Source organism: Rhincodon typus, chromosome 1 (assembly GCF_021869965.1).
Source record: "Rhincodon typus isolate 14 chromosome 1, sRhiTyp1.1, whole genome shotgun sequence".
In the NCBI taxonomy this organism is placed as follows: domain Eukaryota; kingdom Metazoa; phylum Chordata; class Chondrichthyes; order Orectolobiformes; family Rhincodontidae; genus Rhincodon; species Rhincodon typus.
This window is the reverse complement of record NC_063332.1, coordinates 125,770,747-125,788,136: the sequence shown is the minus strand read 5'-3', so window position 1 is coordinate 125,788,136 and position 17,390 is coordinate 125,770,747. Positions and strand designations below refer to the sequence as shown.

Genomic DNA, 17,390 nt, shown 5'->3' with positions numbered 1-17,390 from the left:
TGATGTGCTCAGGTATACAATGACCGTTACACACACGCACACAAAAAAATAGGCCATAGCCTTGAGGAGCAGGAAGAATGCATGGGCAAATATGGGAGGCTCTGCCAAGAAAGTAAAAATAAGGTAATGCTTGAATGTATCACCCAGCACACCTCAACGATGTCTTAAGAAGTACCTCAAATTAAATGAAATGTTTGAGGTTCAGCGTTTGCTAGTATGCAGGAAAAATGCAGCAGCCTTTTTGTATAAAACATGAAAATGAATGATCTGTAGTTTTAAATGGTGATATGAGAAGCATTTCTGCAATACCTGGCTTCACATTCATAACTTATCCTTTTAATTACAGGTAGCAGCTCATCATATAGATCACATATAGACTTGTTCTCCTGAACATAGCCCAGTGATGGCTAAGATCAGGGCAAAAAACAATGGGTGAAGGAAGTCTGAAGCAGGGACCGTAAGCCTTTTATGTAAATAGAGTTGAGAATCTGGGATGCCTCCACCAATATGCCACTTCCAGTGTGGAAAACAACATGCACACCATCATTCTGTTAGACACTTTGGTGATTGGTGTTGAAAGGCATGAGCTAAAGCAGGACTTTGAAGCCCAAGGCGTACATTCCAGTGCAACACCAAAATATTCAGCTATATTTGGATTTATCAGGAGATATTTAGTTCCAAACTCTCTGATGACTTCCTTGCATATAAGAAAGTTACATAGAATAGGATTAGGCCTTAAATCTGTTCCATTATGCAATTAGATTTTTATCTTATCTTAACTCTTTTTACCCATCTTTGATCAAAATCCTTTTAAAAAGAATTGCCTTAAAATATTGAGATAACACAGTGGGGAGCTGGAGGTGCATAGCAGACCAGGCAGCATCAGAGGAACAAGTTGACATTTCGGGTCAGGACCCTTCTTCATTTCCTGAAGAAGGGTCCCAACCCAAAACGTCAACTTTCTTGCTCCTCTGATGCTGTCTGGCCTGCTGTGCTCCTCCAGCTCCACACATCTGACTCCAGCATCAGCAGTTCTCACTATCTGAGTCTGAAAGTATTTCAATTTTTGTCTTGAAAATTTTAATTGGCCGAGCTTCAATGGATTGCTGCTGAGGGAAGATGATGAGTGCCTGCATGAGGTTTCCAGATTTTCTTTATCCTTTGTGCGGCAAGTGTGCTTCTTGACTTCAGTTCTAAATGGATCAGCTTCAATTCTGAGATTGTTCGCTCTGGATCAGAATTTCCCCACCAGACAAAATCGTTTATCCACATCTCAAAATTTCTTTATCACATTAAATACCTTGAGAAGGTCACCCATCAGCCTTCTGAACTTGGTGAAATTAATTGGTGGAAAGAGATTAATCATTAAAAAGGTCAAATTGTACAATATAAACCATAGCAAAGAAACAAGACCACTGGGTTACTTCTATTTAAGACTAAATCGGTATTTCCTATGCCAAAAAATGAGTGCAAAGTAGCCAAAAAAAAAGAAGGCACTGCTCTGCATCCAATTTCTATTTTAAAAAAGGTGGAAAAATAAATAATTGAAAACTTGAACAACACAATAGATGAGTCAATAAAAACTGAAAGAACTGCAGATGCTGTAAATCAGGAACAAAAACAAAGTTGCTGGAAAAGCTCAGCAGGTCTGGCAGCATCTGTGAAGGAAAAAACAGTTAACGTTTCAGGTTCTGTGACCCTTCCTCAGAACACAATATACAAGTCAACAGTCAGATTCCGATAAACGAAGAGCGTTTATTTACAATATTTGCCTACATTCATAATAGTTAGAGTAGCAAGCAACCATTTTCTCCCTCAGTTAAATTTCTCAATAGTGCTATTCAGCTCAACAAGAAACAATACAATATTCCTGAAGTGTTTAGAACCAAATTGTGCAATGTCTGTAAACAGCAATCTCTCCAAAATTAGTGACATTAACAAATAAAAAGGTATTTTCAGTGTTATTCATGGTTGGACACATTTTAATGAATGTGACCTGGGTTATCTCCCTGTGCAGCAAATGTGAACCTTACCAGACAAGTGGCTCTGTCATTAAAATTATGAAGAAAAATAGAAAAGAGGGAAAAAATAAATGAGGAAGCAACAATAAGGAAGGACCTTGCTCAATGCAAATGACAGCAATGTCACTGCTTAATACTGATATTTTAGCTATTCTTCATTCTCTCAACTGCTGGTGCATCAGAATAATGAACTTGTTCTTTTATATGTTTTTGTTTGTGTTCTATTAATAAAACTGTATAATTAAAAATAATCCTTGCAAACATTTGTAAAGAAAACAGAAACAAACCTAATCTTTAAATTAACACTTTTTCCTGAAGTAAAATGTTTCTCTGCCGTGGCACTGACTGGCGGTAATCTCAGTTTCATCCTGCAGGAAGACAAAGGGAGACAAGAAAGAGGTGGTGAAACCAGAAAAGGAACTTAAGTTCAGTAGTTTATGTTTAGCATCCAAACAGAATGATCACATCCTTGTTGGTGTCCCTTCCAGCAAATGGTTCTGAAGCAGCAGTGTTTAAAAGAGGGATTTTGAAGGTGCCTGCGCTTTAGTTTTATAATACTGGGCTGGCGAGAGGTTTAATCTTCTAATATTAAGTTCGTTGGCAAATTTCCTTGCTTTCTGATAGAAATACAGTGACATTTCCCGATCCACAAGGAAATTGTGGTAGATGGTGGCAAGTCTAGTGCAGATTTTCAGCTGAAACTTCTTACTGCCCAAATCCACAGCTGCAGCAAGAGCTAAATGGTAATAGCCTGCGGCATCATATGGATCCTGAAATGTTTAAAAAAAAAAAAAAAAAAAAAATCAACTAACATGCATCACATTGTCTCATCCTTATTCAACATAGTCATATGGAAGAAAGCATCTGCAATAGCTCTCTTTTGAATGTAATGTTTTAGCACCAGAGTTTGTACTATTGCTGTGGGAAAGATACAACAGCCAAATTTTTACGCAAAAATTTAAATTTTCTCGAAAAGTCCCCCCTTTATTGTTGGAGGTCAGCACTATTTTCCTGTTGCATTTCAGCCCTCATCCATACTGTATGGGCCAGCCAGCTCTCGACACAGAGTTGCTGCTTATGGCATCAGTTGCTGTCACCATCCTCAAAGTGTAGAAAACTGAAAAATCTGCTTGGTCATATGTGGTAGAGGGAAATCACTTCCTGATCTAACTAGAATACTCTTGTAGATATAGTCAGTAATAATTATTGATATTATTAGGAGATTATGAGGAGGACCAGATCATAAGTCTCAAGCCTTTGAGATACTAAGCCATTCTGCTCACGAGTCCTTATCATACCATCACAGTAATGAGTGCTTATGGCAATCCTCAGATTCAACCTTTTCAGACCTACATACAGGATAAAAACAATTAACAGACCTTTTCTTGACATATATTTAATTGACCATAAAAATCCTTTACTGCAGCTTATGCTTGTGACAATCACAGGAATTTTTGAATCTAGAGAAATGGTATTTCAAGCCCTTCAAGAACTTTCTCTGTAGTTTTCATCTATTTCCTGGCAAAGTTATGGTGGGAGATCAGGGGATCCTTGTAGAAATTTCCATTGCTTATTGGTTGCACCTTAAAGTAATTAGCATGCATTCACAAAAGATTAATCATCACTCCCTCTATCCTGGATGGTTTCTTCAAAAAAATTAATAAGCTCTTATGAAGATTTTCCCTTCATGGTTTGACTTCTCTGCTATTTTGATCAGGATTCCACTTTGACAGTTCTAAGACAAATTTGAGATTATTAAATCTCAAACAATTAACTTGAGTTATGTCTTTATATTTTATTGGAAGCTTTGAAAGTATTTTTTCAACTTTTCTCTGGCCTTAGTATCTAAACATTTTCTGGTCATTAATTTGGACAGTGCAAAATTTAAAACCAGGGTCACTGTCCCACAATACAGGGTAGGCCATTTTGGACTGAGGAAACACTTCTTCACTCAGTGACCAACTTGTGGAATTTGCTACCACAGAAGCTATGGAGGCCAGTTCACTGAGTATATTCAAGAAAGAGATTGATCAATTTTAGATATTAAAGGCATCATAGAGAGAAAGCGGGAATATGATACTGAGACAGCATCAGCCATGATCATATTGATGGATGAACCAGGCACAAAAAGGCCAAATGGCCTACTCCTCCTCCCTGTTTCTATGTTAATTGCCCATCAAAGGCTCTCTGAAACACAATCATTAAGTTACGCCCTGGAGTGACAAAGATAAATTAGGCAATGTACAGCTTCTTCTAAACACAGAAAAAAAATAATTTTGCTTCAGAAATCCAACCCTACTATTATGTCGCAGTGCATAAGACTGTAAAATCAAAGTGGGAAAAAGGCAGACCTCTGCTCCCTAACCTAAAACTAAAACTATCTGGCTAGCTTTGTAAGTATTATATCACCATACCAGTACAGAATGTATGTACTCACTCATTCAATACTGCTCAGCCCAAAGCTAGGTCTACGGCTCAGGGTCTGCTGATGCTTCATCCGGAGGCATTTTTCCTGGCAATTTTTGTCTATGGTAGTTTGCCATTGCCTTCCACTTCCAGGAGCAGGGCAAAGAGACAGTTCCCAAGTCTACCTTAGCCGCAATGGGAATTAAACCCATGCTACTGGCATTATTCTGAACCATACATTATCCGTTAAGTGCACATCTGTAGAGGCCAATAATCTGTTTCAATCATATCACTACAATCTTTATTCCCTGGACTATTCCTTTTCTTACCTTAAGATCACAAAATGCCATTTCTCCCAGTTGTACATAAATCCTGACAAAGTAAATTGTCTCCTCATCAAATTCCAGTGGACAGGGGTAAAGGGAAAGTGCCTTTAGATAGAAGTGCTCAGCCAGTTCACACCGACCAAGGGACTGATGTACCAGTGCCAATCGATGATAAGCAACACGTTCATTAAGTGTGTCTCCTATTAAACAAAGGAAAATGTATGTAGTAAGTGTTTCAGAGAACAAAAGTAACACAGGCAGTATTACAATACTTAGAAGGCTCTCTTTTTAACGTTACATTGAGATCGTTGATATTGGGAGGGTTAAGTGCCGCTGCACATTACTGCTTGCACACTGCAATAGGGCCAGAGATTTCTGGCCCTTTCAATATACTGCTGCAACAACGCCAGATGAATTTCACTGATACTCAATGCTGCTGAACACAGATTTCCAATGGATCTTCAAGGCTTCCTATAGTTGCTTCATATCCAAAAAATTCAAAATTTTATTTGATATTTTGTTGTAAATACTTTTTGAAGACAAGATGGAGTAAAGTAGCAGCACTACATCAGTTGCTCTTCCAAACCCTACCCTGCATTAACTAATAATAAGTGAACTAACAGGTGAATTCTTGATGGAACCACATTAGATAATGTAAAGTATTAATGCTTATAAAATTCAGACTTGAAGTGTTGATGTATGAACCATTAAATTGTAAATGCCATGCACAAAAGTCAAAAGGAAAAAGCACAAAAAACCCCACATGTAACTACAGGCCATGATGTGGAGGTGCCGGTGTTGGACTGGAGTGGACAAAGTCAGAAGTCGCACGACACCAGGTTATAATTCAACAGGTTTATTTGAAATCACAAACTTTCAGAGCTTAGCCCCTTCGTCAGGAGAAGTGAGAGATGCATTCAGGCACAGAATTTATAGGCAGAGAGATCAAAAGGATCAAACAAATGGGGTGAGTGAAGTGTCGAATAATAAGTCTCTGTAAGTGATCAAAAACATCTGACACACATTACATCAGAGGGCTCCCGACAAGGTAGATATGAAGAGGTTATTTCCCCAGTGGGAGAGTCTAGGACCACAGGCGCACACAATCTCAGAGTAAGAGGTCACCCATTCAAGGGAAAGAAAAAATGGAATGTTTCCTTTACGAAGGTAGTGAAACTGTGGAATTTGGAGGGCTGTTGAGGCTGGGTCTTTAAGTACATTTGAGGCCGTCATAGACAGATTTTTAATTAGGTTTATGGGGATAAGGCAGGAGAGTGGGGCTCAGTTTTATCAGATTAGCCATGATCTCACTCAATGGGCCAAACAGCCTACTCCTGCTCCTATATCTTACGGTTTTATGAGGCACAATTTAGCATTTAAAATTAATTACCAAGCTGTGAAGTTACATGGAGGAATAACTTTTGTTTATTACATTAGAGTGCTGGGGCAGAAAAGGATATTGCCAGTGTAGATTAAGTGATCAGAATGTGAGAATGGCAGAACAATAGTGTGTCTAACTGCCAGATTTGAAAGAACACAGAGTTCACACTGGGGTAAGGGGAAATGGAAGACAGGACATGGTGACAGAGAATGTAACATGTAAAGCTAAAAGGGAGGAAATGGGAATTGGCTCACAATTTAAAGGTGTTGAGCTCAATATTAAGTCCAGAAGGCTGTAAAGTGCCCAGTCTGAAAATGAGATGTTGTTCCTCCAGTTTGCGCTGTGATTCACTGGAGCACTACAGCATGCCAAGGACAGACAGGTGGGCATGTGAGCAAGATGTGTTAAAACAACCGGCCACAGGAAGATCGGGGTCATACCCAGGGTCTAGTCCGCATTTGGTTTCCCCAATGTAGAGTAGACCACATTGGATGCAGTGAATACAATACATGACGTTGGGGGTGGTACAGGTGAAATACTGCCTCACCTGGAAAGACTGTTTAGGCCCTTGGATGGTGAGCAGGGAGGTGGTGAAGGGGTAGGTTTTGCACCTTCTGCGGTTACTTGAGAAGGTGCTGTGGGAAGGGCTTCCCTAATCTTGCCTGTCTTCTACCACAGACCTCTTTTATTCTTTCTCCACATTCCCCTCTTTGACTTGGATAAAACTGAAAACATTTCTAAATTCTCCCAGTTTTGATGAAAAGTCATCAACCTACAAATGTTAAATCTGCTTTTCTCTACACAATGGAGAGACTTGGTAAGGGAGGGTCAGGATTGGCAGCTTAACATTCCAGGATACAGATGTTTCAGTTGGGATAGAGGGGGATGTAAAAGGGGTTGCACAACTTAAGGAGAATATCACAGCTGTACTGCAGGCAGACACCTCAGATGGCTCTTAAAGCGAGGCAACATGGGTAGAGCTAAGGAACAGGAAGGATGCAATCACAATATTTGGGGTTTACAACAAGCCTCCCAACAGCTAGCGGGAGATAGCAGAACAGATATGTAGGTAGATTTTGGCAAGATGTAAAAGTAACAGGGTTGTTGTCATGGGTAATTTTAACTTCCCACATATTGACTGGGACTCAGTGCTTGGGGCGCAGGTGAACAGAGAACAGTACAGGCCCTTCGGCCCACGATGTTGTGCCAACCTATTATTCTACTAAGATCATTCTAACCTGCATTCCCTACATTTTATTATCCTCCATGTGCCTATCCAAGAGTTGCTTAAAAGTCTCTAGAGTATCTGAGTCCACTACCGCTGCCAGCAGTGCATTCCACACACCCACCACTGTGTAGAACCTACCTCTGACATCTTCCTTATACCTTCCTCCAATCATCTTAAAATTATGCCCCCTCGTAATAGTCATTTCCGCCCTGGGAAAAAAAAAAAAAAGAAAGAAAAGAGTCTGACTATCCACTCTATCTATGCCTCTCATCATCTTGTACACCTCTATCAAGTCAACTCTCATCCTTCCTCGCTCCCTCAACCTTTCCTCATAAGAACTGCCCTCCAGTCCAGGCAGCATCCTGGTAAATCTCCTCTGCACCCTCTCTAAAGCTTCCACATCTTTCCTATAATGAGGTGACCAGACCTGAACACAATATTCCAAGTATGGTCTAACCAGGGTTTTATAGAGCTGCAGCATAACCTCACAGCTCTTAAACTCAATTCCCCTGCCAATAAAAGCCAACACACCATACACCTTCTTTACAACCCTATCAGCTTGGGTAGCAACTTTGAGGGATTATGGACATGGACCCCAAGATCCCTCTGTTCCTCCACACTGCTGAGAATCCTGCTAGATGGGGCAGATTTTGTAAGGAGCATCCTGGAGGGCTTCTTGAAACAGTATGTAGATAGTCCGATTAGGAGAGTGGCCACACTGGATTGGGGAATGAGCCTGGCCAGGTGGTCAACATCTCAGTAGGGGAGCAGCTCAGGAACAGTGATCACAATTCAGCAAGCTTTAAAAAAGGTACTGATGGATAAAGATAAGTTTAGCTGGTCAGGAGAAGGTACTAAATTGGGGGAAGGCTAATTACTACAATATTAGGCAGGAACTGAAGAATGTAGATTGGAGGCAGATGTTTGAGGGCAAATCAACATATGGTATGTGGGAGGCTAAGTGTAAGTTGGTGGGAACTCCGGACCAGCACGTACCTGTAAGGATGAAGTATAAAGATGGTGAGTTTAGGGAAGCTTGGATAATGAGAGATATTGTGAACCCTAGTCAGAAAGAAAAATAAAGCATTTGTCAAGGCTAGGAGGCTGAGAACACACGAAGCAGGGTGGAATACAAGGAAAGTCGAAAGAAACTTAAGCAAGGAGTCAGGAGGGCTAAAACGGGTCATGAAAAGTCATCGGCCAACATGATTATGAAAAATTCCTAGGCTTTTTATACTTATATAAAAAGGAAGAGGGTAGCAAGGGAGAGGATTAGCCCACTCAAGGACAGGGATAGGAATGTGTGTGTGGAGCCAGAGGAAATGGGTGAGGTATTAAATGAGTACTTTGCGTCAGTATTCACCATAGGGAAGGACTTGGTGTGTGTGATGGAGTCTGGGGATGATGTGTCGATAGTTTGGATCGTGTTGAAATCAAAAGGGAGGAGGTATTAAGGGTTCTGAAAAACATTAAAGTAGACAAGTCCCCAGGGCCTTTTACCCCAGAAGACAGAGCGGCAAGGGAGGAAATTGCTGGGGCCTTGAGAGAAATCTTTGTATCCTCAATTGCTACTGGGGAGATCCCAGAGGATTGGAGAATAGCCAATGTTATTCGTTTAAGACAGGTGGTGGGGATAATCCAGCTAATTACAGGCCATTGAGCCTTACGTCAGTGGCAGGGAAATTATTGGAAAGGATTCTTCAAGACAGAATTTTTACTCCCACTTGGAAACAAGTGGGTGTATTAGCAAGAGGCAACGTGGTTTTGTGAAGGGGAGGTAGTGTCTCACTAACTTGATTGAGTTTTTTGAGGAAGTGACAAAAGATGATTGATGAGGGTAGGGCAGTGGATGTTGTCTACATGGACTTCAGTAAGGCCTTTGACAAGGTCCCTCATGGCAGGCTGATATAGAAGGTAAAGTCCCACGGGGTCAGAGGTGAGCTTGCAAGATAGATTAAAAAACTGGCTCGATCATAGAAGACAGAGGGTAGCAGTGAATGGAGGGCTGTGGCTAGTGGCATTCCTCAGGGATCAATGTTGGGACTGTTGCTATTTGTAGTATGATTTGGAGGAAAAGGTAACTGGTTTGATTAGTAAGTTTGCAGATGACACAAAGGTTGTGGAACTGCGGATAGCGATGAGGACCATCAGAGGATATAGTAAGATATAGATGGCAGTTGAAGTTTAATCCAGAAAAATGTGAAGTAATGCATTTTGGAAGGTCTAATCCAGATGGAAAATATACAGTAAATGGCAGAACCCTTAAGAGTACTGATAGGCAGAGGGATCTGGGTGTGCAGGTACACAGGTCACTGAAAGTGGCAGCTAAGGTGGAGAAGGTCGTCAACAAGGCATATGGCATGCTTGCCTTCATTGGCCGGGGCATTGAGTTTAAAATTGGCAAGTAACGTTGCAGCTTTATAGAACCTTATTTAGGCCGCATTTGGAATATTGTTCAATTCTGGTCATCACACTACCAGAAGGATGTGGTGACTTTGGAGATGGTACAGAAAAGATTTACCAGGATGTTGCCTGGTATGGAGGACATTAGCTACAAGGAGAGGTTGGAGAAACTTGGGGTGCTCTCATTGGCAAGATGGAGGTTGAGTAGCGACTTGATAGAAGTCTACAAGATTATGAAGGGCGTGGACAGTCAGAAGCTTTTTCCCCAGGGTAGAAGAGTCAGTTACGAGGGGGCATAGGTTTAAAAGATGCGAGGGACAAGTTTTAAAGGTGATGTACGAGGCAAGTTTTTTTTTTTTTAAACAAAGGGTGGTGGGTGCCTGGAAATCACAGCCAGGGGAGGTAGTGGAAGCAGATACCATAGTGACTTTTAAAGGCGTCTTGACAAATATACGAATAGGATGGGAATAGAGGGATACGGTCCCCTGATGGGTAGGGATATTAGTTGTGATGGGCAGCATGTTGATGCAGGCTTGGAGGGCCAAAGGACCTGTTCCTGTGTCATAATTTTTTTTGTTCTTTGTTCTAATGCTGCTTAGCCTGCTGGGTATGACCATTCTCTATGGTTACAAAACAGTGTTAGCTTAAATCCTTCTGTTGAATACTCACTATTGACAACCTAAAGGTGATAACTACAGGAATGCTCTAGTTTAAGATTAGGAGATGGATTTCGCAGAAATCAAAATATAATTTTAACTTCAACAAATGGAATGTTAAAATAAATGACCTGCTGTACAACAAGTTAGCCCATCTTCAAATATATACTGTAAGAGAAAGCAATTTGGGTGGTAAACCTAAAATACTTTACAATAAAGATTTGATGTTGCACGCATCTTTATCACAAATAAGCGGATACAAAACCACTTTGAGGCATCCCATTATGTTAGATGATCACCTCTTCTTTTTAACATTGAAGAAAGAAAATGGCTCATAACCAGGCCAAGAAGGTCAAGCCCATGCAGGGTGAGATGTGGACTGGCGAATACAAGGCCCCTCATGTGGCATGAGGGGAAAATAAAAGACATCTGGGATGCAATTGGAGAAGGAAGGATGTGGCAATGAAGGAAACTCAAAGAACAATCAACTGATTAAAAGCCTCATTGTGCTGTTCTCCTCAACTATCTCGTTACCACCAACACCAACTCATCATAAATCTTCACAAGTCTTTATCTCTTACACAACTAATTCCCTCTCTGCTCTTGTACAGGCACTAGCAGCATCCAGTAAACCTCCACCCTAAGAACAGGCCAACCCTGGAGACCCTCAGCTCCACCACCACTGCCACCTCTAAAAAAAGGAGGAAACCACTGAAGGTTACAGCAGTATCCTCCACCACCACTTCCTTGGTGGGTTCCCAATCTAGACTGGATACAGGTGCACAATTTGGTGGGCACATCACAGACACATCTGGTTGAGGAAGAAATACACCAAATTTCTGACACTCAGAGGACCTCCGGAGGCAGGGATATGCTCACCCCCAGGCAGAAGCTGACCTCTCAGTCTCAGCCAATAATAACCTTTTAAAAATACCCAGACCAACACAGAATCAGCAGGCAGGTTTGTCAGAGGCAGTAAGTAAACTGGAGCAAAGGATGGAGGAGTTACTGAATGTCGAGTGCTGAGAGGAGCTCCAGCAAGCCCACGGGGTATGCGAGAGGGTGCGCAGCAAGAGGGTGTGTGTGGGGGGAGGGGAGCGGTGTGTGGGTATGTGCATCTGGTTGTCTCCATGAAGAGGCCAATGAGCAGCATTGAGTGTCAGGTCGAGCATATTCAGTGTCTGCTGGATGTATGCATGGGCCTGCAGTCCACTGCCTGAGCCCTTGATGCTGAGCACTTATGTCAAGGCAAGAGGCAGGTCAGCTTCAGAAATGGTAATGACAGTGAACGTCAAGGATTGATGGATAGATTCTCTTTTGAAAGAGCGGATCATTGTAAATTGTGTGGCACGAAGAGGTTACTTGCCACTTATCAAACCAAATTTGAACTTTGTCCAGATCTTGCTGAATACAGACACCAACTGCTTCAGCATGAGAGGTGTCACATTTAATGCTGAAAGTTGTTTGCTGATGTTTGCACATCCTCAGTTCAGACTCTCATTGAGGGAACGTCATTGATGAATGCAGTTGAAGGAGGTCAGGCCTAGGACACAGCCAGAAGGAACTCCTGCAGGGATACCCGAGTTGAGATAATTTACATCCAACAACTTCCACCATCTTTTTTGTTTGGTATGATTTCAACCAATAGAGATTTCCCCCAAATTCCCACTGACTTCAGGTTTTTGGTGTCACACTCTACAGCCTGACATCAAGGGCAGTCAGTGACATCTCACCTCCAGTTCAGCCTTTATGTCCACGTTTGGACAAAGGCTGTATTACCTTGGCATTTATAATTAAAATGTAACTTATTTCGGAAATAAATCCATATAAAACTGCATGTCTTTGTTGTGATCCAACAGTCAACTTTCTGTAGTGTGCTCTGTAATCCAATATCTAAGAGAGAGGGAGATCTTGTCTCAACGCAGACTTCAGTTTCCCTAAAGCTTGGCTCTTGCCAACTTAGTTCTAATGTTAATCTAAAATTGTCTCCAAAAATAGTGTGTTCTGCCCCAAGAATTAAAGTCCAGCTCCCCGAGTTTTAAAGAGAATCTCCAAAGTAATTCAAAAGCCAAGATAAATTTGGACATTTCATCTATTCCACTAGGCTGGTTAAAGAATAAAATAGAAACAGAAAGCTTGACTTACCAAGGGTCACACTGAGTGTCAGAGCAGTTTGAGCATAATCTAGTGCTTCTGCATACGTCTTCACATGCAGCAGCAGTTCTGTCAGCTTGTTACAGAGCCTGAGCTCCACTTTTGCATTTTCAACTTTGATAGCAAGAGGAAGCGCTCGATCCTGTGAACATACGCATTAAATCTGAAAATTCGCTAACTGAATTGCAGCTTCATTTGATATGATGGCTTTACAGTATAACAGGCAATATTCATTCAATAAAATACTCTCTATATTTTATCCATGTAGGTCACAGAACATTAAAACCCTTGTTCCTCGAATCCCCTTATGTCTTTAGTATCTTTTTAAACTTTTTAAAAATGACCAATTCTCTAGTTCTTCAGTCCAGTGATCTAGACATATTGGAAAAGTCTAATTCTAACTACGTAAAACTTTGGTTCAGTCTCAACTAGAGTATTACAAGCACTTCTCAGTCTCATACTTTAGGAACTGTTACAATCCCGGTGAAGAACAATAACCTCCAATATCGGCTTTACTCAATGAAATTCCATAGAAACAGTCATCACCAAAACAATATCCGTCTGCAGAATCCTCTCAGTTTTGTCCACAAGTCTTCAGTCTCGTCAGTGGTAGAGGCGAGTACAATCACACCATTTAAAAGACATTTGGACAGGTACGTGGTTAGGAAAGGTTTACAGGGATATGGGAAATTCACAGGCAAATGAGAGCAGCTCGGTTTAGGAAACCTGGTTGGCATGGATGGATTGGGCCTAAGGATGCTTCCATGCTCTATGACTATGACAGGAAGGCTGATCAAGGGAATGATGTAGGGTTAGGGTTGGAAGACATCTAACAAAGTACCTCAGCCTCCTCCTAAGATCCTCAGTATCACAGATGCCAGTCTTCCACCAATTCAATTCACTCTAGGTCATATCAAGGAATGGTTTGAGGCACTGGAAACTGCAAAGACTATGGTCCCTGACAAGTGTCCATCAATAGTACTGAAGATTTGTGCTCCAGAATTTGCTGCTTTTAGCCAAGCTGTTCCAGTACAATTACAACATCTTCCCAAACACACAAAAATGCCTAGATGTGCCCTGTGTATATAAAAAGCTGGATATATGAAACCTGGCTAATTACCACGTCATCAGTCGATTCTCAATCAAAGTGATGGAAAGGGTCATCAAGAGTGCTATCAAGTGGCACTTGCTCAGTAATAACTTACACCCCAATAATTTGGCTTCTGCCAGTGTCAGTCCTAACCTCATTAAGACCTTGGTCCAAACATGGACCAAAGCGCTAAATTCCAGAAGTGACATGAGTGTGACTCTCAAGATCAAGGCCTCACTTGACCAAATGTGGTATCAAGGAACTCAGGCAAAATTGGGATCATTGGGAATTGGGGGATAACTCTCAGTTGGTTTGAGTTATACCCAGCCCAAAGAGAGATAGCTTGTTGGGGGTCTGTTATCTCAGCTGTGGGACATCACTGCAGCAGTTCTTGAGGGTCATGCCTCAGACGCCAACGCTCACAGACTTGCTTCATTAATAACATTCCTTCCATCAGAAGGTCAGAAGTGGGAAATTTCACTGATGATTGCACCATGCGCAAGACCATTCACAACTCCTCAAATACTGAAATCAGTCTGTGCCCATAAGAAGAAAGACCTGGACAATATCCAGACTTACACTGATAAATGGCAAGAAAGATTTGTGCCATCTAAGTGCCAGGCAATGACCATCTCTATCAAGAGAGAATTAAAACATGTCCCTTGACATTCAGTGGCTTTGACATTGCTAAATCCCCCATGTTATCAACATTCTGAGAGCTTACCGCTGACCAAAAGCTAATGTACAATTTAAATACTGTGGCTACATGAGTGGGGTAGATGGCATATAGTGGTAATGTCCATGGGCTAGTAAGCCAGAGGCCCAGGCTAATGCTTTGGGGACACAGGCTCAAATCAATGAATTTAAAACGCAATACATTAATTTGGAATTGAAAACGCATCTTAGCAATGGTGAGTATAACAATCGTTTGTCATAAGTACATCTCGTTCCTTAATATCCTTTATGGAAAAAAGCCTGCCATTCCTTGCCAGTCTGGCTTCAGATCCATAAGAAGGTGCCCTGAGGAATGTTAAAGAACTGAAAAAAAATCAGCAGGTCAAACAAAACCTGTCCACAACCAGCAAGACACGTCAGAAGTGCAATGGACTTCTCTAAACTCACCTGAACAAATACAGCTTGAAGAACACTCAAGAAACTCAACGCCATCCAGGACAAAGCAGCCCACATTATTTGCAACCCATAACTGCTACACAGTAGGAGCAGCTTGTGCTGTCTACAGTATGCAATGCAGCAACTCCTCACCACTCCTACAACAGCAACTCCCAAGACCATGAGCACTATCACTTAGACACGGGCAGCAAACGCACGAGAGCACTATGACCTGTACCTTCCATCCATGTTGCATGCCATCCCAACTTGGAAATACCTTTCTGATCCTTCCCTGTTTCTGGGTCACATTCCTGGGACTCCCTTCCTAACAGCACTGTGGGTGTAACTACACTATATAGAATGCAATAGTTCAAGAAGGCTGCTCACCACTGTCTACTCCAAGGCAGTTAGGGATGAGTGCAGAAAAGTGTGAAGTAAAAAGACAGTATGCTATAAATGGTAACATCTTGAAAAGTGCAGATGAACGGAAGGATTATAGCATCCACATGCCGAAGCCCTTAAAAGATGGCAAAGCATATGGGTGACCTGGGCTTTCAAATAGAAGCTAGAACTTTATACATCACTTCAACTTCATTTAAACATTCTGGGCTCCAAATTTCAAGAGGGATATAAAGCTTTAGGAAGGATATAAAAAAGACTACCAGGATATTACCAGGGATGAAGGACTTCTCATCAGGAGTAGTTGGAGAAATCAGGACTTGTTTTTCTTCAAACAGAGAAGTTTAAGAGATGATTCAATAGAGGAGTTTAAGTTATTGTAATGTTTTGCTGGAAAACCTTTTCTGTCTGGCAAATGGATCAATAACAAGGAGACCATAGATTTAAACATGCTGAGAAATATTTGGAGAGAGAATTTAGAAGTTTGTTTTTCCCATTCAGTTGTTGGGATCAAAAATACTATACTTGGAAAGGAAGTGGGAGCTGCTTCATAAATAATTTTGAAGCATAGTTGACAGATGCTGGAAGATAAGGAGTTTCTAGGGCCATAATCAAACAGCATGAGCTTAGGACTAAGAACGACTGCTCTTTTAAAGAATGAGCACAATAACACAAGTTTTTTTTTTTATTCTGAATGCCTTTTAATTCAGAAGGATTGACAACACTTTTATTGGCACAGACACAAATGTACATGTAACTATACTGTATATAAATATACAAGTATAGGTACAAATACTGCAGGGTGCATAATAAGGTAGAAAATAATGTAAATTCACATCATATCAGAAAAATGCAACTTTTATCACAAGGCATTACAGTTTATAAAAAGCTATAAAATAAATACTTTTGTGCAGACAAGCATTTTCTCTGCAGTACAAACAGTTCTTCAATATTTGTGGATTTTTCAGATAATTTGGTGTAGAACCCAAGTCCATAAGCAAACATGCTTGCACAGAGGAGATGAGGTAAATCAAAGAGTAACTGTTTGGTGATGCCATGATTTAAAATCCTACAAATTGTTGTATGGAAAAAAGACATAAGGAAATAAAGAGTTCAAAGTTTTGAGCTGCTGGAAGGTTAATATTAGGAATTGGAATAGATCACTCAGACTCAAGTCTGTCTGCCATTCAAGTAGATCATGGCTGGTAGGTACTCCACCTCCATTGACACAACTTAGCTCCATTTCATAAACACAGAGCAATCAATCTTTACATAAAACAATTTCTTTTTGTATTTTATGAGAGAAGCTTCCTATAGAAGTTCTCCAAATGTATGACAAAGCAGACATTCCTGAGATTGCTGTTTCTACCAACATAATAGCACCTTCATAAATATGAACACAGGATATCTCATCTCAATTCCTTCTTTAAAATATCCAAATCAGGTAAACACCCATACCGATTTGCTACCACAAGTATGCTGGTGTGGGAATCCTATCTCAAAGTCCAGAGCCAGGGGAGTTTGAGGTGATAGTTAGTGTGAGTGATCTTCACTTGTAGTAACAGAGTAAGTGATCTGTCCTCCCTCCCAACCAGTGCAGTGTCACACTGTTTCAATGTGGGGTTGGAGGTCACGGACAGACCTGGAGGGGAAAAAACAAACTAAAGCAAAATACTGCAGATACTGGAAATCTGAAAAAAACCCTGAAAATGCCAGGAATAATCAGCAGGTCTGGCCACATCAATGGATGGAAAAAATTGGTCTTTGCTTCTCTCTCCACAGGTGTCGCCTGCCCAGTTGAGTATTTTCAACATTTTCTGTTTTTAATTCCATGGCATTTTTAAAAAATTTTCCTTAGCGAAACAAACAGTACTTTTTTGCCAAGTAATCAGTCACTTCTAGGATTGGTTACTTTTCTCTCAGGAAGTTCTAGGGCTTTGAGTAGACCATAAAGAAACTCAGGCCAGTGGATAGTTTTTTGGTCAACATCATAGAATTCTTGGGCAATATTGAAACTTTCCCAGACATGCCCCATAATCATGAATATATGGTGGAATAAACACTTGCCAATGGACTTTCTCCAACTGAAATTTGGAATCTGATGAAAATTGATCTCATAGAACATTCCACCCAAATTTTGGTTCACCAAATAAGGAGCCTGATCCCACGTTTTTGGAATCACAGGCGCTCACTAAAATTGATCAGATCGTATATAA

At 40.9% G+C, this 17,390-nt stretch overlaps 1 protein-coding gene across 6 annotated transcripts in view; it reads right to left on the bottom strand.

Moving 5' to 3' along the window:
* Nucleotides 1-1,735: 1,735 nt before the first annotated feature.
* The window catches only part of LOC109912968 (SH3 domain and tetratricopeptide repeat-containing protein 1), an 84,383-nt gene continuing 68,728 nt past the window's right edge, over nucleotides 1,736-17,390 (bottom strand). For 5 of the 6 annotated variants that reach the window (XM_048599761.1, XM_048599797.1, XM_048599782.1 and 2 more), the window contains 3 exons: nucleotides 12,567-12,717; nucleotides 4,757-4,953; nucleotides 1,736-2,791 (listed from right to left, as the gene is read on the bottom strand). In XM_048599761.1, the coding sequence (XP_048455718.1) occupies nucleotides 2,534-2,791; nucleotides 4,757-4,953; nucleotides 12,567-12,717 (606 nt within the window). In that variant the 3' untranslated portion in view covers nucleotides 1,736-2,533. Of the gene's footprint in view, nucleotides 2,792-4,756; nucleotides 4,954-12,566; nucleotides 12,718-17,390 lie in introns of those variants that run through there. The other variant, XM_048599787.1, reaches the window with a different exon arrangement.